This window comes from Crotalus tigris, unplaced genomic scaffold (genome assembly GCF_016545835.1).
Source record: "Crotalus tigris isolate CLP2741 ecotype Arizona unplaced genomic scaffold, ASM1654583v1 scf7180000018938.1368258, whole genome shotgun sequence".
Lineage (NCBI taxonomy): Eukaryota > Metazoa > Chordata > Lepidosauria > Squamata > Viperidae > Crotalus > Crotalus tigris.
Window position 1 is genome coordinate 455,098 of NW_024097283.1, and position 16,222 is coordinate 471,319.

Consider the following 16,222-nt stretch of genomic DNA (forward strand, 5'->3'; position numbering starts at 1 on the left):
GTCCCAAGAGACATACCTTTGCTGCTGAAGTGCCTGCCTTATGGACTATGCTATCCAATCCTGAAATTGGATTAGCTCCATCCAACTTTCTCTTCCACTGAATATAGCAGGGAACTGTCTGCATAATTCTGTCCTTGGAGGTATAGATGCATCTTGGCATTTGAATATTTTTTCCAAGTCTATCAGTTCCACTAAGTATTAGTCAACAGCATGTTTTCTGTATCTATAATCGATCCTAAATGGCAAAAGCTATCCACCACTTCGGTATTTTCATTGTCAGTTCTAAGGCTGGTTGCTGTGCCTGCTGTTATTAGTTTGGTCTTCTTTATATTTGATATTAGTCCCATTTTACTTACATAATAAGCCAATAAATATAATTAGTACACCATGGTTTCATCTATGTGTTATACATTATAACTTAATGTAATATTTAGTCACAGCAAGTTATGGGATTGGCGTCACCCATCTCACCCAAGCATAACTGTAAGATTAGAAACTATAGTTTTTCATCAAATCCAGACAGCTTGGTTAATTTTAAATGTTTCTATAATGAACCAGTGTCAGATCTTGCTTTATAAGGCTTCTTGTTTTTACAAGAGTACCATGTTTCAAGGATGTTTAAGTAAAAGTGAACACTTGAATTTTTTGTGGCTGTTCTAGAGAAGGGAAGCTTGTTCTGTAATGATATATAACATTGTTTGTTGTATTCCAACATAACCAATATTGATTATAATGGCAAGCAATTTTATAGAAATAAACCTAGCTTTTCCCTTCAGACTTTTATAGGCTCTATAAAAACAGATATAGGAAGAGCAGACTGAAGAATTTATTATATAAGTGCAAGTATTATAAAAAATAGGATTTGTTGAATAGCTAAATCCCTCAAGTGAAGAATAGGAGACCTGAAAAATCTAGCTTATGGATTAATAATAGGACTCACAGGTCTGTGTGCTATTTTACATTATGCATAGGTATTTTCTGGAAGGAGCATATCTCACAAATTTGAGTCTAAGGGATTCTTTAGAAAGCCCATGCAACTTAAAATAATATCCATATACTGATTATGATTAGCTGAAGTTTAGTCCATTATGTGGATTTATTTAGCAAGATGGTGATAGAGTAGAAATTTGATGCTAAAGTCTAATTTATTGGGGTGTATGGAATTGATCTTATTCAATTATGCATAACTTCTGAACAACTATTTGCTCAACAATCTTTACCAATAATTGATCCATTTCCAAAAGTTGACATACATGATAACTGTGTGTTAGAATGGAAATACTTTGTCACTAAATCATCATTTGCATGAAAATTCTGCAGATTTATCTCCTTGAAACACACGGCTTATACAGGAAAGAAGGAATTGTTTAAGCGAAATGATTTCTTTATTTTGTGTGTTGTGACAAAAAGGAAGTTTTAGCCATTAAAGCAAAAGTATTTTTATATAATTTTATAGAGGTTAATTCATATAAATTATTTTTTCTATAGATAAGAATGTACGTAATAAGGAAAAGGACCATTAAGGTCCTTCTTTTTAAATATTGTAGTGTGGAACACAGTAGTTAATAGCCATGTAGCTCATACACCTATTGATTTTTTTTCCTTATTCCTCTTCTTTTGTATCACAGATTTTTACAAGTGCCTTGACTACAAAGCTGGAAGGTGGATTATTTTTCCAAAAAACGCAAAGACCATGTGTGCATACCTGTAGAAATGGTTTGCGGCTTAATCAAGCTGGAGTTGACTAAATGAAGCTATGGGCTGTGCATCAGCCAAGCATGTTTCTGCTGTACAAAATGAAGAGGAAGCTCAGAAGGGGAAAAACTACCAGAATGGAGATGTATTTGGTGGTGAGTTTTATTTATTGTGGATCTATATTTTTCTTCATCCTTCTTACTTTCCTGCCTAAAATCTATTTGTTCATTGTTTCTCAACATTTAATTTCAGAGGATTTAATTTTGGAATGCAACTGGTAGTACTTATGAAAGAAGTAATCTCCTGAAAATCTGTGCTTCTTTCTAGCTCCGGCTTCACGTTACAATGTTTATAAAATGTGTTCAAACTATATGAATAGTCTCTGCGGCTACCTGTTACTGCAATTCTTTTCTCTTTTGAGATATTTCTAGTTATTTGGGTTGGGGCTTTTACTGCAGCTTTTGTTCCCACAAGGCTCTTTATATTCTACAGGAGTAGAATAATAATATAAAAATAAGAATATGCATAAGTTTTCATATATTTCTCCAGACAGTACTTTTTTTCCTTTTAAAATGTACGTTATTTTGGCCCAAAATTGTGTGTTTGTGTGTGTTCATGTGTGTGTGTGTGTGTTGTTTGTGCACAGTGTAGAACACTGGGAGACTGGGCGAAGGAAAACCTCACCTCCATCAGGGCCGAGCATATCTCGGGGGAGGCAAACAGACAAACGGACTTCCTAAGTAGGTCAACTGTGGATCACGCCAAATGGAGTCTGCATCCGGACCTATTTGCAGAAATAACACAGAGGTTCGGGCGACCAGTCGTAGACTTGTTTGCATCCCGGACAGATGCCCAACTCCCAAGGTTTTTCTCAAGGTTCCCATCGTCGGGGGCGGAGGAAATGGACGCCCTATGTTGCCCATGGCCAAGGGGCCTACTTTACGCATTTCCTCCTCTCCCGCTGATCCTGGCAACCATCTGCAAGATGTTGCAAGAGCGGGCGGAGATCATACTCGTGGCCCCACACTGGCCACAAAGACCGTGGTTCGCGGACCTGGTAAATCTCTCCAGGTTCCCCCCCCAATGGAGGATACCCCTGGACCAAGTGTCACTCAGCTAGGGGGATTTACAACATCCAGAACCCCAGTGGCTTCAGTTAACTGCCTGGCACTTGAACGTCAGATCTTGAGCAGGGAGTCGTACCCAGCAAGAGTAATCTCCATGATCCAAGCATCCCACCGACCGGCAACTAATCGCATCTATGACTCCACATGGAGAAATTTCTGCAGCTGGTGCGAGAAACGAACACTTGAGGTCTCGCGCCTAACTATTCCAAACATACTAGAATACTTGCTCGACAGGGCCTAGCACCGAACACCATTCGTAGACAGGTCACGGCATTATCCATTCTACTCACCTGCGCCAATACAGTTTCCTTGGCACAGCACCCCAGGATTCGCGCCTTCCTTAAGGGTGCAAAACCGCCCGTAGTTCACAGGTACCCCTCATGGGAACTACCACCAAGGCACCATTCGAACCCATGAAGTCTTACACTCTGAGGGCCCTATCCCTCAAAGTAACCTTTCTGGTCGCCATAACCTCGGCCAGACGCATTTCCGAACTCACGGCTCTGTTGGTCAGGGAGGACTTCTGCACCTTCCATCGGGACTGGGTGGTCCTCCAATTGGACCCAACCTTTATCCCCAAGGTTAACACCCTGTTCCATAGGGCCCAAGAAATCATACTACTGGATTTCTGTGCCAACCCGTCTCATGCCCTGGAACGACAGTGGCACACACTGGATGTCCGGAGGGTACTACAACATTACATCAGGCGAACGGATTTACGCAAATCAGAAGCTGTCTTCGTTTTGTTTCACCACATCTCTAGTGGACAGAAGGTGTCCGCCTCAACCATAGGCAGATGGATCAGACTTTGCATTGCGGAAGTGTATCAATCGCTTTCTCTACTAATACCAGGACAAATCACAGCGCATTCCACTCGCAGCGTTATGACCTCCGTGGTGTGGGCCTCTATTGAGGAGGTTTGCAGGGCAGCAACATGGTCTTCGCCTTCCCCGTTCATCCGACATTATAAGATAGATCATTTTGCCTCCTTCAGAAGGAGGGTCCTGCAACAGGTAATCTCTACAAACACAACTTCGACCTCTTATGTTTCCCACCCATTGGGACAGTGAGGCTTTGATATGTCCCATTGGTGGATTCTATGTCTTCAGTTCTGGAGAAGGGGCATTGTCTTACCTGAACACCTTTTCTCAGCACGGAGACGTAGAATCCACTCCCACCCTTAAAAGCCATTAAGATCATATTAGGGAACCGGGAGCCATCACATCGAATTGTAATCAGCTGCTTCGCCTTCATCAAGAATGGGGAGTGGCTACCCCAGGGCAGGCGTGACAAGTTGGCTGACCCGGTTTAATGGGCAGGAAGGCAGAGTTAACCCATTGGTGGATTCTACGTCTCCGTGCTGAGAAAAGGCATTCAGCTAAGACAACGCCCTTTCCCGATCAGTTGTTCCTTAGGATCTTGTTGAATTGCAAATAAATAGAATAGAATAGAATAGAATAGAATAATAACTTTATTGTCACTTTGAATGTACACTAATCAGCATACATTAAAATGAAATTTCATTGCATTCAACTCTCATAGGGTCCCCACTTCCGATATACACTACATAAATATGACAAAAATAAATAAATAAATACAGAATTATGTATATACCCACATATATTATATGACACAGAGAATAAGGTAAAATAATAAGATATATTTTCAATGAATTGTTGAAATTGATAATATTTCTCAAAGTTAAATGAAAAAGGGATAAACATTCCAAATAAGGATTAATGATTAATTCTATATTAATAAATGTACATATTTTCAAAGTCTCAGTATATATACTTGTTTAGAGTATTCCAGATAATGTGTGATAATACCTGTCATCTATTGAAGGGAAGATGATGATTGATACATTACTATATGAACTGATACATTACTATAAGTGTTACTAAAAGTAACTATTACTAAGAATAACTTCAAGTACATAGCATATGAGGGATATTAAACATTGCCGTTCATTGAAACTGGTCACTAATAGTAGTATAAAAAGCCTGGGAAATATGAAGCAATGGGGATCCAGGAACATACGTATGTAATACTTTTTTAAAAAATCCTTTATTTAGAAATAAATAAAGGGACACTTGTGCTGATGTCCATCACATTCCTGCTGGCCGTAAAGTTATTAAGAGTTAGAGCTGCAATTTAGCTGCAAGTATACGACATAGCTCTCCAGATGGTGCAGAAATATTAGGTACTCAATAATGGAGAATATAACCAGGAAAAATTACTTTTTCAATATTCTCTGCCCAGTGTATTGTAGAAGTTTTTTCTTAACCTGCTTTAATGTCTTGCTCTCTGTGGTATTGGAGGAAAGCAAAATGCATCCTGGAGAAACCTAAGATACTAGTCTACATATTCTTCCAATGTCCTTTCTACAACAAACTGAGTCTTAACCTTAAATCTGACTTTCTAACATAAATTCAGCCTGTTTGAAAATAATCTCATTTGGGGGGGGGGGACTGGGATCTTACTATCTCTAGGATAGATGCAAAAATTCTTTCAGCTATCATTCCTTTATGCAGAAAATTGGTCTCCTATTTTAAACCTCATATATATATACATAAACACTTTTTCTGCTGTTTTACTTTTTCTGCTGGTCACAAAAAGATGCACAGTCCCTGATGTGTTAGTATTTTAATACTTTAATCATAAAATAGTTTTTAAATTTAGTTTTAAATATTTAGATTTTTGGTATTCTATTTTTGTCTATAGCATTTAGAAGATTAAACCACTGTATTTATTTCTGTTGATCTAGAACATTTTTATCTTCTTACAAATACTATATAAATACTTGTTAGTCACTCTAATAAAGTACTATTACACTCCTGTTGTTTTGAGACCTCATAAACAATAGGAACAAATTTGTTAATCACTGAATCAAAAGTAAACAAAGAAGCAACACTGTGTACAATAAGTATTCTAACTCAGGGCTTTTCAACCAGTGGTACGGGTACCACCTGTGGTACATTGGCACCTGGCAGGTGGTACGCGACAATCCTAGAAAAGTGGTAGTGAGGGAGGAGAATGAGCTGAACCGGTAGCAGCACCTCACAAGCCTGAGCAAGAGAGGGCTGGAGCTACAGGGCTGTTAGGGCTCAGTGGAATCACCAGGATCAGTGTTGCTTTCCAGCTGATCTGCAGTTTTTTGGGGCTGTCAGGGCTCAGTGGAAGCACCAGGATCAGCGCCAGGTTCCGGCTGGAGCTTGGTGCTCATCCTGGCACTTCTGCTAAGCCCAGAAGAAGCGCCGATCAGCTGGAATGTTGCAGCATCTCCAGGGTCTTGTGATTTACATTCAGATGCTTGGCAACTGATTCATATTTATGACAGTCACAATGTCCCAGGGTCATGTGAAGTGACCAAAACCTGCTGCAACCACCCAGCAGACGGGGGAATAAAAACCAAACACCCCCCACCCCACCCCTGCTGCCAATCCTCAACAGAAATGCTCACAACAATAAAAACCTCGGACAGGAGGAAGAGTGCGGCCTGGTGGGCAGGCAAGTGTCTTGATCAGCTGTGGCTTAGGGGGCACTTTTTCAGTGCCATTGTAACTTCGAACAGTCACTAAGCGAACTGTTGTAAGTCGAGGACTACCTGTACTTCATCACTTTTTTCCTTTTCTTTTTTTTCCTTTTTTTTTTTTGGTCATCAAGTTTTTGACACCTTGCTAGGCGACTGGTGGTACTCGGATGTTGCTATATCCTAAAAGTGGTAAAATGGGTGAAAAGGTTGAAAAGCCCTGGTCTAATTCTCCTTGTCTGATAAAAATGCCAGTGTTCCTGTGAGAAAGAAGAAATTTTTGTTTTGCAGCAGGATAAGAAAATGGGAAAAGCACAGTTTGTTTTTGTTTTGTGCATGTTCTTCCCATCTCTATTTAAAATTGACTTAGTTTATCAATTACCAATGTTTTCCTGTACAGATAGTCTCAACGTACGACTGTAGTGAGACTGGAATTTTGGTTATAAGTCATGATGATCCTAAACTGAAGCATCTGTATTACCAGGCCCAATTTTATTATCATTTTATGGAGATTGCTAAGTGAATCATGTCATAAATGCAAACTCATTCTCTTAAATGGAATTTTTTTGCCAGAAACCAGCAAACAATGACAGAAAATGATTAAAAAAAAAACAACATTGCAAACTGGGATCATTTTGCTGCAGGATGTTGCAGCCAGTCATAAATGTGAGCTGGTTGCCAAGCGCCTGAAATATGGTCATGTGACCCCAGGGGGGATATGGCAGCAGATATTTTGTGTTGGCCAGAAGTGCTTTATGGTGCATACAGCACCCTTTCTGCTGCTGTTGTAACTTGGAACAATTATTAAATTACTGGTCATAAATTAAGGACTTCCTGTATAGATATCATCTTGTAAACCAGGTCTTAGAAAGTTCACACTTACAGGATTTTAATGACCAAAAATCTTATGAGATCATCAAATATTACAAAATGTTGATAATTTCTACTCATCTATTCAGTATTCTGTATTTGGACAAAGGTGGAAAAAAAATAGAAGTATGTCAAATAAGTTCTGCTGAATCTGTCATCTATTGATTTAGGACAGCACTCTTTTAATTTTCCCTGAACTTTGATAATGAGATTATTTTCCCCTGTTGTGATAGGGGCCATGAAGATTTGAGAGGAAAATATACTCAACTTTTGTTTGTTGCTAGCTTTCATTCACATTGAACAATAATGCAATAAGTGGCTTTCTCCTCCAGGGCATTAGTATATTGCCAGATAAGAATCACTTAGTCTTATTCTCTCCATAAACCAGGAGCATCTTACCGAGTGTGTATATATAACTGAATTCTTAATGTTTCAGTGTGTACACTTATTGACTGGTTCAGATTCACTGGCAGAGAAATTCTAGTAGTAAAGTTGCAAGATCCAAAGTTTGAGGGTCTCTTATTCAAACCCATGCTGGGTTAATGCTGGCAGAAATGCTGGTGGATTTCTATGAAGATTCTCAGTCATTCAGGTCATGGTTGTCCCAAAGCGCTTTTTCAAAAGACGACACAACTTTGTTTTTCCTTGAAGACATTTCGCTTCTCATCCTAGAAGCTTCTTCAATTCTGTCAGAACTGAAGAAGCTTCTTGAATGAGAAGCAAAACATCGGTTCTATCAGAACTGAAGAAGCTTCTTGAATGAGAAGCAAAACATCGGTTCTGTCAGAACTGAAGAAGCTTCTTGAATGAGAAGCAAAACATTGGTTCTGTCAGAACTGAAGAAGCTTCTTGGATGAGAAGCGAAATGTCTTCAAGGAAAAACAAAAAATGCCCAATTGCCTTTTGAAAAAGCATCTTCGGGACATAGAAGGGTGGAGTGATGCCTTATTCCACTGATGGCGAACCTTTTAGTGCCTCACCCCTGCCCCATCCCCACCTCTCCTGCCCACAGGGCCACCCACCGCCTCCATGGCCCGCCACAGCTGATCGCCCAGGTGGCCCAGCAGCATCATGGCGGCCAGGGCCTCTGTCCATGCCCTCTGCATGCAATGGGACGCTAGGGTGGAGTCTTGTCCTCGCTGCCCAGCTGCCATGTCCTTGGCAGCACTGCTCCACGCAGACTACGCCCTGGGCGACTTCCTCCTGGGGGCTGCTGGTGATGAGAGGGCCACGGGGGGATGGGGCGACAGCATGCGTGCCCACAGAGAGGGCTCTGAGTGCCGCCTCTGGCATGCGTGCCATAGGTTTGCCACCACTGCCTTATTCTCTTTCTTTTAAAATGTATTGTTTTTGGTGGCATTTAAGTAATTTTTATCTATTAATGCAAATGGGAGAAAATTATCTCTTTCAGTCTGTAAGGCTAATACATAATTCTCCATAAATACATAAATGCTTCCAGACCATTTCCTTTTGATGATCTCTGTTGGAGCTATCATGCTGGAAAAGTATGGGACGCAGAATTTTCCATAGCATCATGGAATGAACTTGAAAAGAAAGAGATCTGAAATATCATATCACATTTAGAGTGCCTTCCGAGGACCAAAGAACAGAGTACTTGCTGTTAAAAATATAATGGAAGTATTAGTTATATGTAGATTTAGGTAGCTTTCTGTTCTTAAAACTCAATATTTTGGAAGGTGGAGCCTGCTTAAAGTTTTATTTTTAAGCATAAGAAATGCTTGAAATCAGTTTGCAAGTTTCCACAAAATATAACTTAAGAGTTTTAAAATCTACAAAGTATTCTAAATAACTCTATAAAGTTTTCTATGAAAAAATAAATAAATTAGAAAACATACTGTGATTACTTCTGGTGGTAATTGGGGTGGGGTGGTTTTATTTTTATGCAAGGAAATGGCTAAGGTTCAGTTTCTCTCTAGTAGAATTTTAAAATACTAACTATTTCATTTATTTAAAGCCATTTAATCTCAGGCATTAAAATGTACATAAAAATTCATTTGAAAAAGTGAATATATCTCCATAAAAATAGTGTTAATGCATAGGCTGCATTTTCCGCTAAAGTAGCAGTTATAGCCCTTGAGTCTGAAGAGTGCTAGTTATATATTTCAGTTGAATAAATAATTGATTCTACTTTTCATATAACAATCTGTGATTAAGAAATGTTATATAACCTGGTTCTAAAAGGGCATAGTCATCTTTATCATTCCAGTTCCAAACTATTGAACTTTCTCTCTGAAATTCCCAGTTTGTTCCTCCACTCATTCTGATTGACATCTCTGGCCAGAAGCACTTTGGGCAAGCCCACAGAAAGTTTTTAGTTCCTTGGAATGCATGTCTGCCTTCTTTTTAATCCAATCATCTATTTAATTGTTTGATATTAATATTTAACTGTTTAAATTAGCAATATTTATATTTAATGCCTTTCTAGCTCTTTTTCACAAGCTTTTTGGTTGGTGTCTGCCCTCTGATTCATAAAATTTCCAAGGTTTCTTGAATAATCAGATAGGAATCAAGCATAGGCAAGCATAGGCATATTTCTTGAAAGAAAATATGTTCATCCTGAAAAATTGAGAATATTGTTTGAAATTTATTGCATTTTACATTCTATTAAAGACACATTCTGACTTTAATTCAAATAGAATTTTGTATTAGCCTGGACAAAAAATAATTATTGCTTTATTAACATCAGCTATCTTCTAACAAAGGGAGTTTGCCTACCATGGGAAAAATCTTTGGGTACAACATAATGCAACAACAGACTTTTGTATGTTTGAAATTAAGTAAGAGGTTTCTGTCTCTGAAAATGTTCACATTCTCTTTGTTTAGCAATCAGTTGTACATAGAATCATTTCAGTTAAAACCATATTGTCCTGTTAAACCAAAAGCGTGCAAGACATGAACATGAAAGAATGTTGTCAGTGGAAAGAGAGCAAATAAAATTAAATGTCTCATTCCTTTTCCTTTTAAAAATCAGTGGAATTCTTTTTTCTAAAGATGTTCTAAGACAGGGGTCCCCAATCTCTGGTCTGTGGATCAGTACCGGGCCGCGGCATGCTAGCAACCAGTCCGCACAAACAAGCAAAGCCCCATCTGCAGGATGCAGGCAGCATACAAAACCATAAACCCTCCGGTCTGCAGAAAAACCTCTCTCCATGGAACCGGTTCCTGGTGCCCAAAAGGTTGGGGACCTCTGTTCTAAGACATTTATTTGATGTAATTCGGGGACAAGAAATTATACAAAGGAAAACATAATTGTATATAGCACAGAGAAACTTTATCATTAGAGGACTGGAAAATAATGTGTTCTCCAGCACTGGAGATGGATAACCCACTCAGTGGATTGAGACTGTATTCCTGCCCAATCAGATCAGTCAGCCAAAGTTGCCACGCCTGTCCTGGACCACGACTTCCCAGTCTTGACTGATCTGGCCCAGAGAACAGACGTACAACTTTGGCTCCTAGGCAGGTATAGTTCCTTTCCATTGGGGGATTATCTTCTAGTAGCTGAAATTGCTTAGTTTAAAAATTAATTGGAGATAATTTAATTCAATTTAATTGATTACTCTAAAATTCCCTTTACTAAATTGTAAGACTCAGGAAGTCAGATTCCCTAGAGGGGAAACCACTCTCACTTAAAAGGGGGAATTCCCTAACTCCCCTCCCTCACCCCTCCCACCCTCCCACAGCCGGAGCAGCCGGCAGCCGCCTTAAACAAACGTGCAACTCCGCGTGTTATAAAAAGAAAGAAAGAAAGAAAGAAAGAAAGAAAGAAAGAAAGAAAGACAGAAAGACAGAAAGGCAAGGATTAGCGAGGGGAGCGGAGGACAAAGGGGACGCATGCCGGGAGGGAGATTGATTACGGGAAACAGCTGGCGAGCGAAGGAGCAGTTTCTTTCACTCACCAGGCTGCTCAGGGTCATTTCAACGAAGTGCCATTGCCTGGGCAGCTGGAGCACGCGCGGCTCTTTGTTAAAACCGCACGTCGCAGAGGCAAGAGGGGAGACTTTCTGCGCATGCCTGGCAGCCTTTTAGCACAGGCGCAGTAGTCTCCTACCTCTTTAGCACATGCGCAGTAGCCTCCTGGCCTTTTTAACACATGCGCAGTAGTCTCCTGGCAACGGCGGCCATATTTTTGTGCAAACAGGGGATCCAATGCTCCCTGAGAAGCCTAGGTCCAGCCGCTGGAGTAAATTAACAGGCAAGCAGTACTAAGGTACTAGAGCACCTATTATTCATTTAGAGACATTTAAATCAGACACATAGCTGCTTGTTCCAGGACTTGGTGCCTTCAATCCAAAGTAAATAAGAACCTTTCATAACTAACTGAATTCAGTTGCCTTTGGCTCCTTCCGGACTTCGGATCCCCCATTAGTGGCCCATATGCTTCTGGATTTAGTGGTGGGTTCCAGGCATCCCCAGTCGTGTGCCTGTCCTTACCCACCATAGTCAAGCCGAATTCCAGGCATTCCCATTAGTGTGCCTGTTCTTATCCGTGCACAGTGATTAACTCTGACAATTTTGCAGAGTCTGCTCCTGAGTTCCAGACGCCCCCTGTAGTGCGCCTGTCCTTACTCAAAGTTGGAGCTCTCCTACTACCTGGGTCCCCCCTATCGCGGCCCGGCGTTAGTGGAGAATGGAGGAAGCAATCATTCCCTCCACTGGAGCCCTGCCTTCATCCTCTGGAGCACCTGCTTCAGAGGATTCGGAATCCTCTGCAGCCCCTAGAAAGGCTGCAAGGAAGTCATCAAAGAAGGCTGACAAGCAGGCAATCAGAAGACACCAACCCCTAGAAAAAGAGTTCAACAGAGCCCAGAAAAGGGCCAGAATTGAAAATAGGCAGAATGGGGGGATAGGCCCCGAACTACCGCTGGGTCTCCCTTCATCCCCAAGGGGCGTTTGGTCAATAGGGAACTCATCACAGTCCCAAACAGAGGGCGGGATAGGCGAATTCTCATCGCTTTCCCGATCCCCCTCCCCATGGAGGTTACAGGAAACCTCGAGGACCACGCTAACCACAGCACCTGCAGGGTCGCAGGCAATGGTTACTCCTCCTGCACTGACGGGGGATCTGCTAGCTACCCTAGTAGCACAGGCAGTAGACCGAGCATTTGAGGCCAGGGCTCAAACTTCCAAAGCCAAGCCTCTAGGACTTAGAACGAGGCATCGGGAGGAAACGGAGGACCATCAGGACCTCTCCTCCTTCTCAGACTCGTCGGTCTCAGAGGAAGCTTACCTGGACCAGCCAGGTACATCACAAGGGATTCAAATGTTTGAGGAAGAGGACACCTCACCTCAAGGGCCGTCCTTCAGCGGCCTGTTTAACCCTTCTCTTTTTGTTACCATTCTGTGCAAGGCTGAGGCCACAGCCCATCTGGGGCATGGGACACCAGCGGAACCTGTCACAGTTGACACGGAGGCTGAGCCAATGTTCGCCGAAAAGGTAACCACTCAACACCGCATACCATGCCCAACCATGTTCCTAAACACAATAAGGAAACAGTGGGCAGCACCAACCTCCCTACCGCTTCCTAGCAATGTGGAGAGGAAGCTATTTAATATAGCAAGGGAGCTAGAGGAAACATTGGAGGTGCCGGTGGTGGGCAAGCCCATAGGACCCCTGATATCGGACACGGCCATATCAGGAGATTTTGCTGAGGCTCTTAAAGCCGAGGACCGAAAGAGTGAGTCCAACTACAGGAGAACGCACCAGGCAATAGCTTGGGCTACCAGGGCGACTACCTCCATGTCCTTTTTCACCAGAGCCACACTCTGTTGGCTCCGTGAATTACAGGGCCGGGTTCCCATGGAGGACGTACGCACTCACCAGGAATTCAACAAAATGGCAGCGGCCACAGAATATGCGTCGGATGCGACACTTTTAGCGACCAGGTTTTCAGCCAAGGCAATGGCAGCAAACAACATGAGCAGGCGCCTCCCCTGGCTAAAGAACTGGCAGGCGGATACCAAATCCAAGTGGAAATTGGCTTCGGCTCCATACCAAGGGGCAAAGCTGTTTGGTGAGGCACTAACGCCATACCTGACAGAGAACAAGGACAAGCACAAGGTCCTTAAACACATGCTTAAAAGACAGGACAAGAGACCCGGCTCCTGGGGAAGGAAACAATCCTTTCGTACGGAAACCAGGGTCAACTATTTTCAAAATTCCCAACCCTTCCAAGCTAGACAGGATAGGAAAAGACAGGGGGACAGACAGAACACAAGACATAGGCAAACGCAGGGAAGATGGCCCTTTCGGGGGAACAACCGCCCCTTCTGCCGTACCAGATGACTCCCACCCAGACCTTCCCATAGGGGGCAGACTAGCAGGGTTTGCTCCCCAGTGGGAAGAGACCACCACGGACGTATGGGTCAGGAACACCATACGTCACAGTCTATCCCTAGAATTTCTCTCAAAGCCCCCGAACCGCTTCTGCCCATGCCCCTGTCCCACGAACCCAACAAAGAGAAGGCTCATGAACGAGGCCGTTCAGCACCTCCTAAACATACGGGCCATAGAGCCAGTGCCTATGAACCAGAGAGACCAGGGGTTTTATTCTATCCTTTTCATGGTCCCAAAACCCTCGGGGGGTTGGAGAGCCATTCTGGATCTAAAAAGGCTAAATTTCTACATAAAATACCGCAAATTCAAAATGCAGACACTACGCTCCATCCTTGGAAGCGTAAGGAAAGGGGATTTTCTGGCATCGATCGACCTCACGGAGGCATACTTGCACATCCCTATCTCTCTGGCTCACTGCCGCTTTCTACGGTTCGCCTACAGGGGGCACCATTTTCAATACAGGGCACTTCCATTCGGCCTGTCATCAGCGCCCAGGGTGTTCACCAAGATTCTGGCGGTTCTGGCAGTACACCTAAGAAACGTCCCGGTCAGAGTCCAGTGCTACCTGGACGATATTCTAATCCAGTCATCGTCCGCCCAACAATCTCAGGCGGACCTAAAGTTAGTGATAAAACTGCTGCAGGACCACGGCTTCTCGGTGAACTTTCCAAAGAGCCACCTAACCCCAACTATGAGAATACTCCATCTGGGAGCGGTCATAGACACAAAGGAGTGCAAGATGTACCTATCACAGGAACGCCTCAGCAGCATAAGGAAAACCGTAAAACAGGTAAGCTGCAGTCAGTCAGTGACGCTGGTCTGCCTCTCCCAGCTGTTAGGGAAGATGATATCGACCATAGCAATAGTTCCTTGGGCAAGGCTGCACTCAAGAGAACTGCAGTGGTTCATGCTCCCATTTCAGAGACAGCAACTCAGTGTATCCCGGAAAAGGGTAGGCATACCTCTGGGAGTACGACACTCCCTCAGGTGGTGGCTATCTCCAGCCCTCCTCAGAGGGTCCCCCTTCAGGGAACCAGACAGAGTAGTAGTCACAACAGATGCGAGCTTATTCGGCTGGGGAGCCCACTTGGGGACCAAGTGGACACAGGGCCGCTGGTCAGTGGTGGACCTCCGACACAACATAAACTGGCTCGAGCTGCAGGCTATTCACCTAGCGTTAAGGCATTTCTGGAGCAGCATAAAAAGCAGACACGTACTGGTCCTGACGGACAACATGATAGCCAAGGCCCACATAAACCGTCAGGGGGGCACACACTCTCGCTCACTCTCGGCCGAGGCCCTCCTACTGGGGGCTTGGGCGGAACAAAATCTGGCCTCCATAAAGGCCGACCACATATCGGGGGAGGCAAACATCCAAGCAGATCTGTTGAGCAGATCAACAATAGATCACTCGGAGTGGCAACTACACCCGAGGATCTTCAGGGAGATCTGTCACCACTTTGGGCTTCCCCAGGTGGACCTATTTGCCTCTCCTTCCAATGCCCACCTAACTCGCTTCTTCTCCCGATTCCCATCCAGGGGAGCAGAGCAGACGGATGCGTTACGGAGCCCATGGCCAAAGGGACTCCTGTACGCGTTCCCACCCTTACCTCTCCTTCCGGCGGTAGTACGCAAGATTCTGCGGGAAAGAGCCGAGGTAATCCTTGTGGCCCCTTATTGGCCAAGGAGACCTTGGTTCGTAGACCTGAGGAGTCTCTCCCGCACGAATCCATGGCGGATTCCTCTGGAGAAGATCTCCCTCAAGCAGGGGGAGATCTCCCACCCAGAGCCACAATGGCTATAACTAGCCGTCTGGCTCTTGAACGGTCAATTTTAGCCAAGGGGGCTTGCTCACAGGGTGTAATTAGGGTCATACAGGCATCCAGGCGCCCCTCCACGAACCGTATCTACGAGGCCACGTGGAGAAGCTTCCAATCATGGTGCTCTAAACAGGAATTGTTACTCGAAGGGATCACAGTCCCCAAGATCCTAGAATTTTTACTAGATGGCCTAGAGAGGAACCTTGCAAGTCCCCAAGCATATCACGGCCCACTCCACAAGGAGCGCTGCCACCTCAGCAGCATGGGCCATGCAGGCTTCTATTGAAGAGGTATGCAGGGCAGCCACTTGGGCCTCGCCCTTTCCATTCATTTCGCTATTACAAAATCGACAAGTACTCCTCTGCAGAGGCCTCCTTCGGTAGGAGGGTTCTCCAGCAGGTTCTAGACCAAAGTTACACACGGGACCAGTCTATTCCCCAACCCAAGGGACAATAGGCTTTGGTATGTCCCACTGAGTGGATTATCCATCTCCAGTGCTGGAGAAGGGGCGTTGACTTACCTGAACGCCTTTTCTCTATCACGGAGATGGATAATCCACACCGACCCTTATAGATTAGGATAATAGGGTATATTTAGTTGAGCCAAAACGTCTTACTGTCAGTCAATGGCTGTGCTCGTGTCAAGACTGGGAAGTCGTGGTCCAGGACAGGCGTGGCAACTTTGGCTGACTGATCTGATTGGGCAGGAATATAGTCTCAACCCACTGAGTGGATTATCCATCTCCGTGCTGAGAAAAGGCGTTCAGGTAAGTCAACACCTCATCTCCTTCAACTAAAGAAGCCACTCTTACACCATTCCT

General features: G+C 43.6%; 1 protein-coding gene across 4 annotated transcripts in view; it reads left to right on the forward strand.

Annotated features, from left to right (window-relative positions):
• CUNH1orf21 (chromosome unknown C1orf21 homolog) overlaps window positions 1-16,222 on the forward strand; it is a 156,322-nt gene that overhangs the window by 60,481 nt on the left and 79,619 nt on the right. For 3 of the 4 annotated variants that reach the window (XM_039357618.1, XM_039357617.1, XM_039357619.1), the window contains exon 2: window positions 1,629-1,850. In XM_039357618.1, coding sequence (XP_039213552.1) covers window positions 1,757-1,850 — 94 coding nt within the window. In that variant the 5' untranslated portion in view covers window positions 1,629-1,756. Of the gene's footprint in view, window positions 1-1,628; window positions 1,851-16,222 lie in introns of those variants that run through there. The other variant, XR_005558448.1, reaches the window with a different exon arrangement.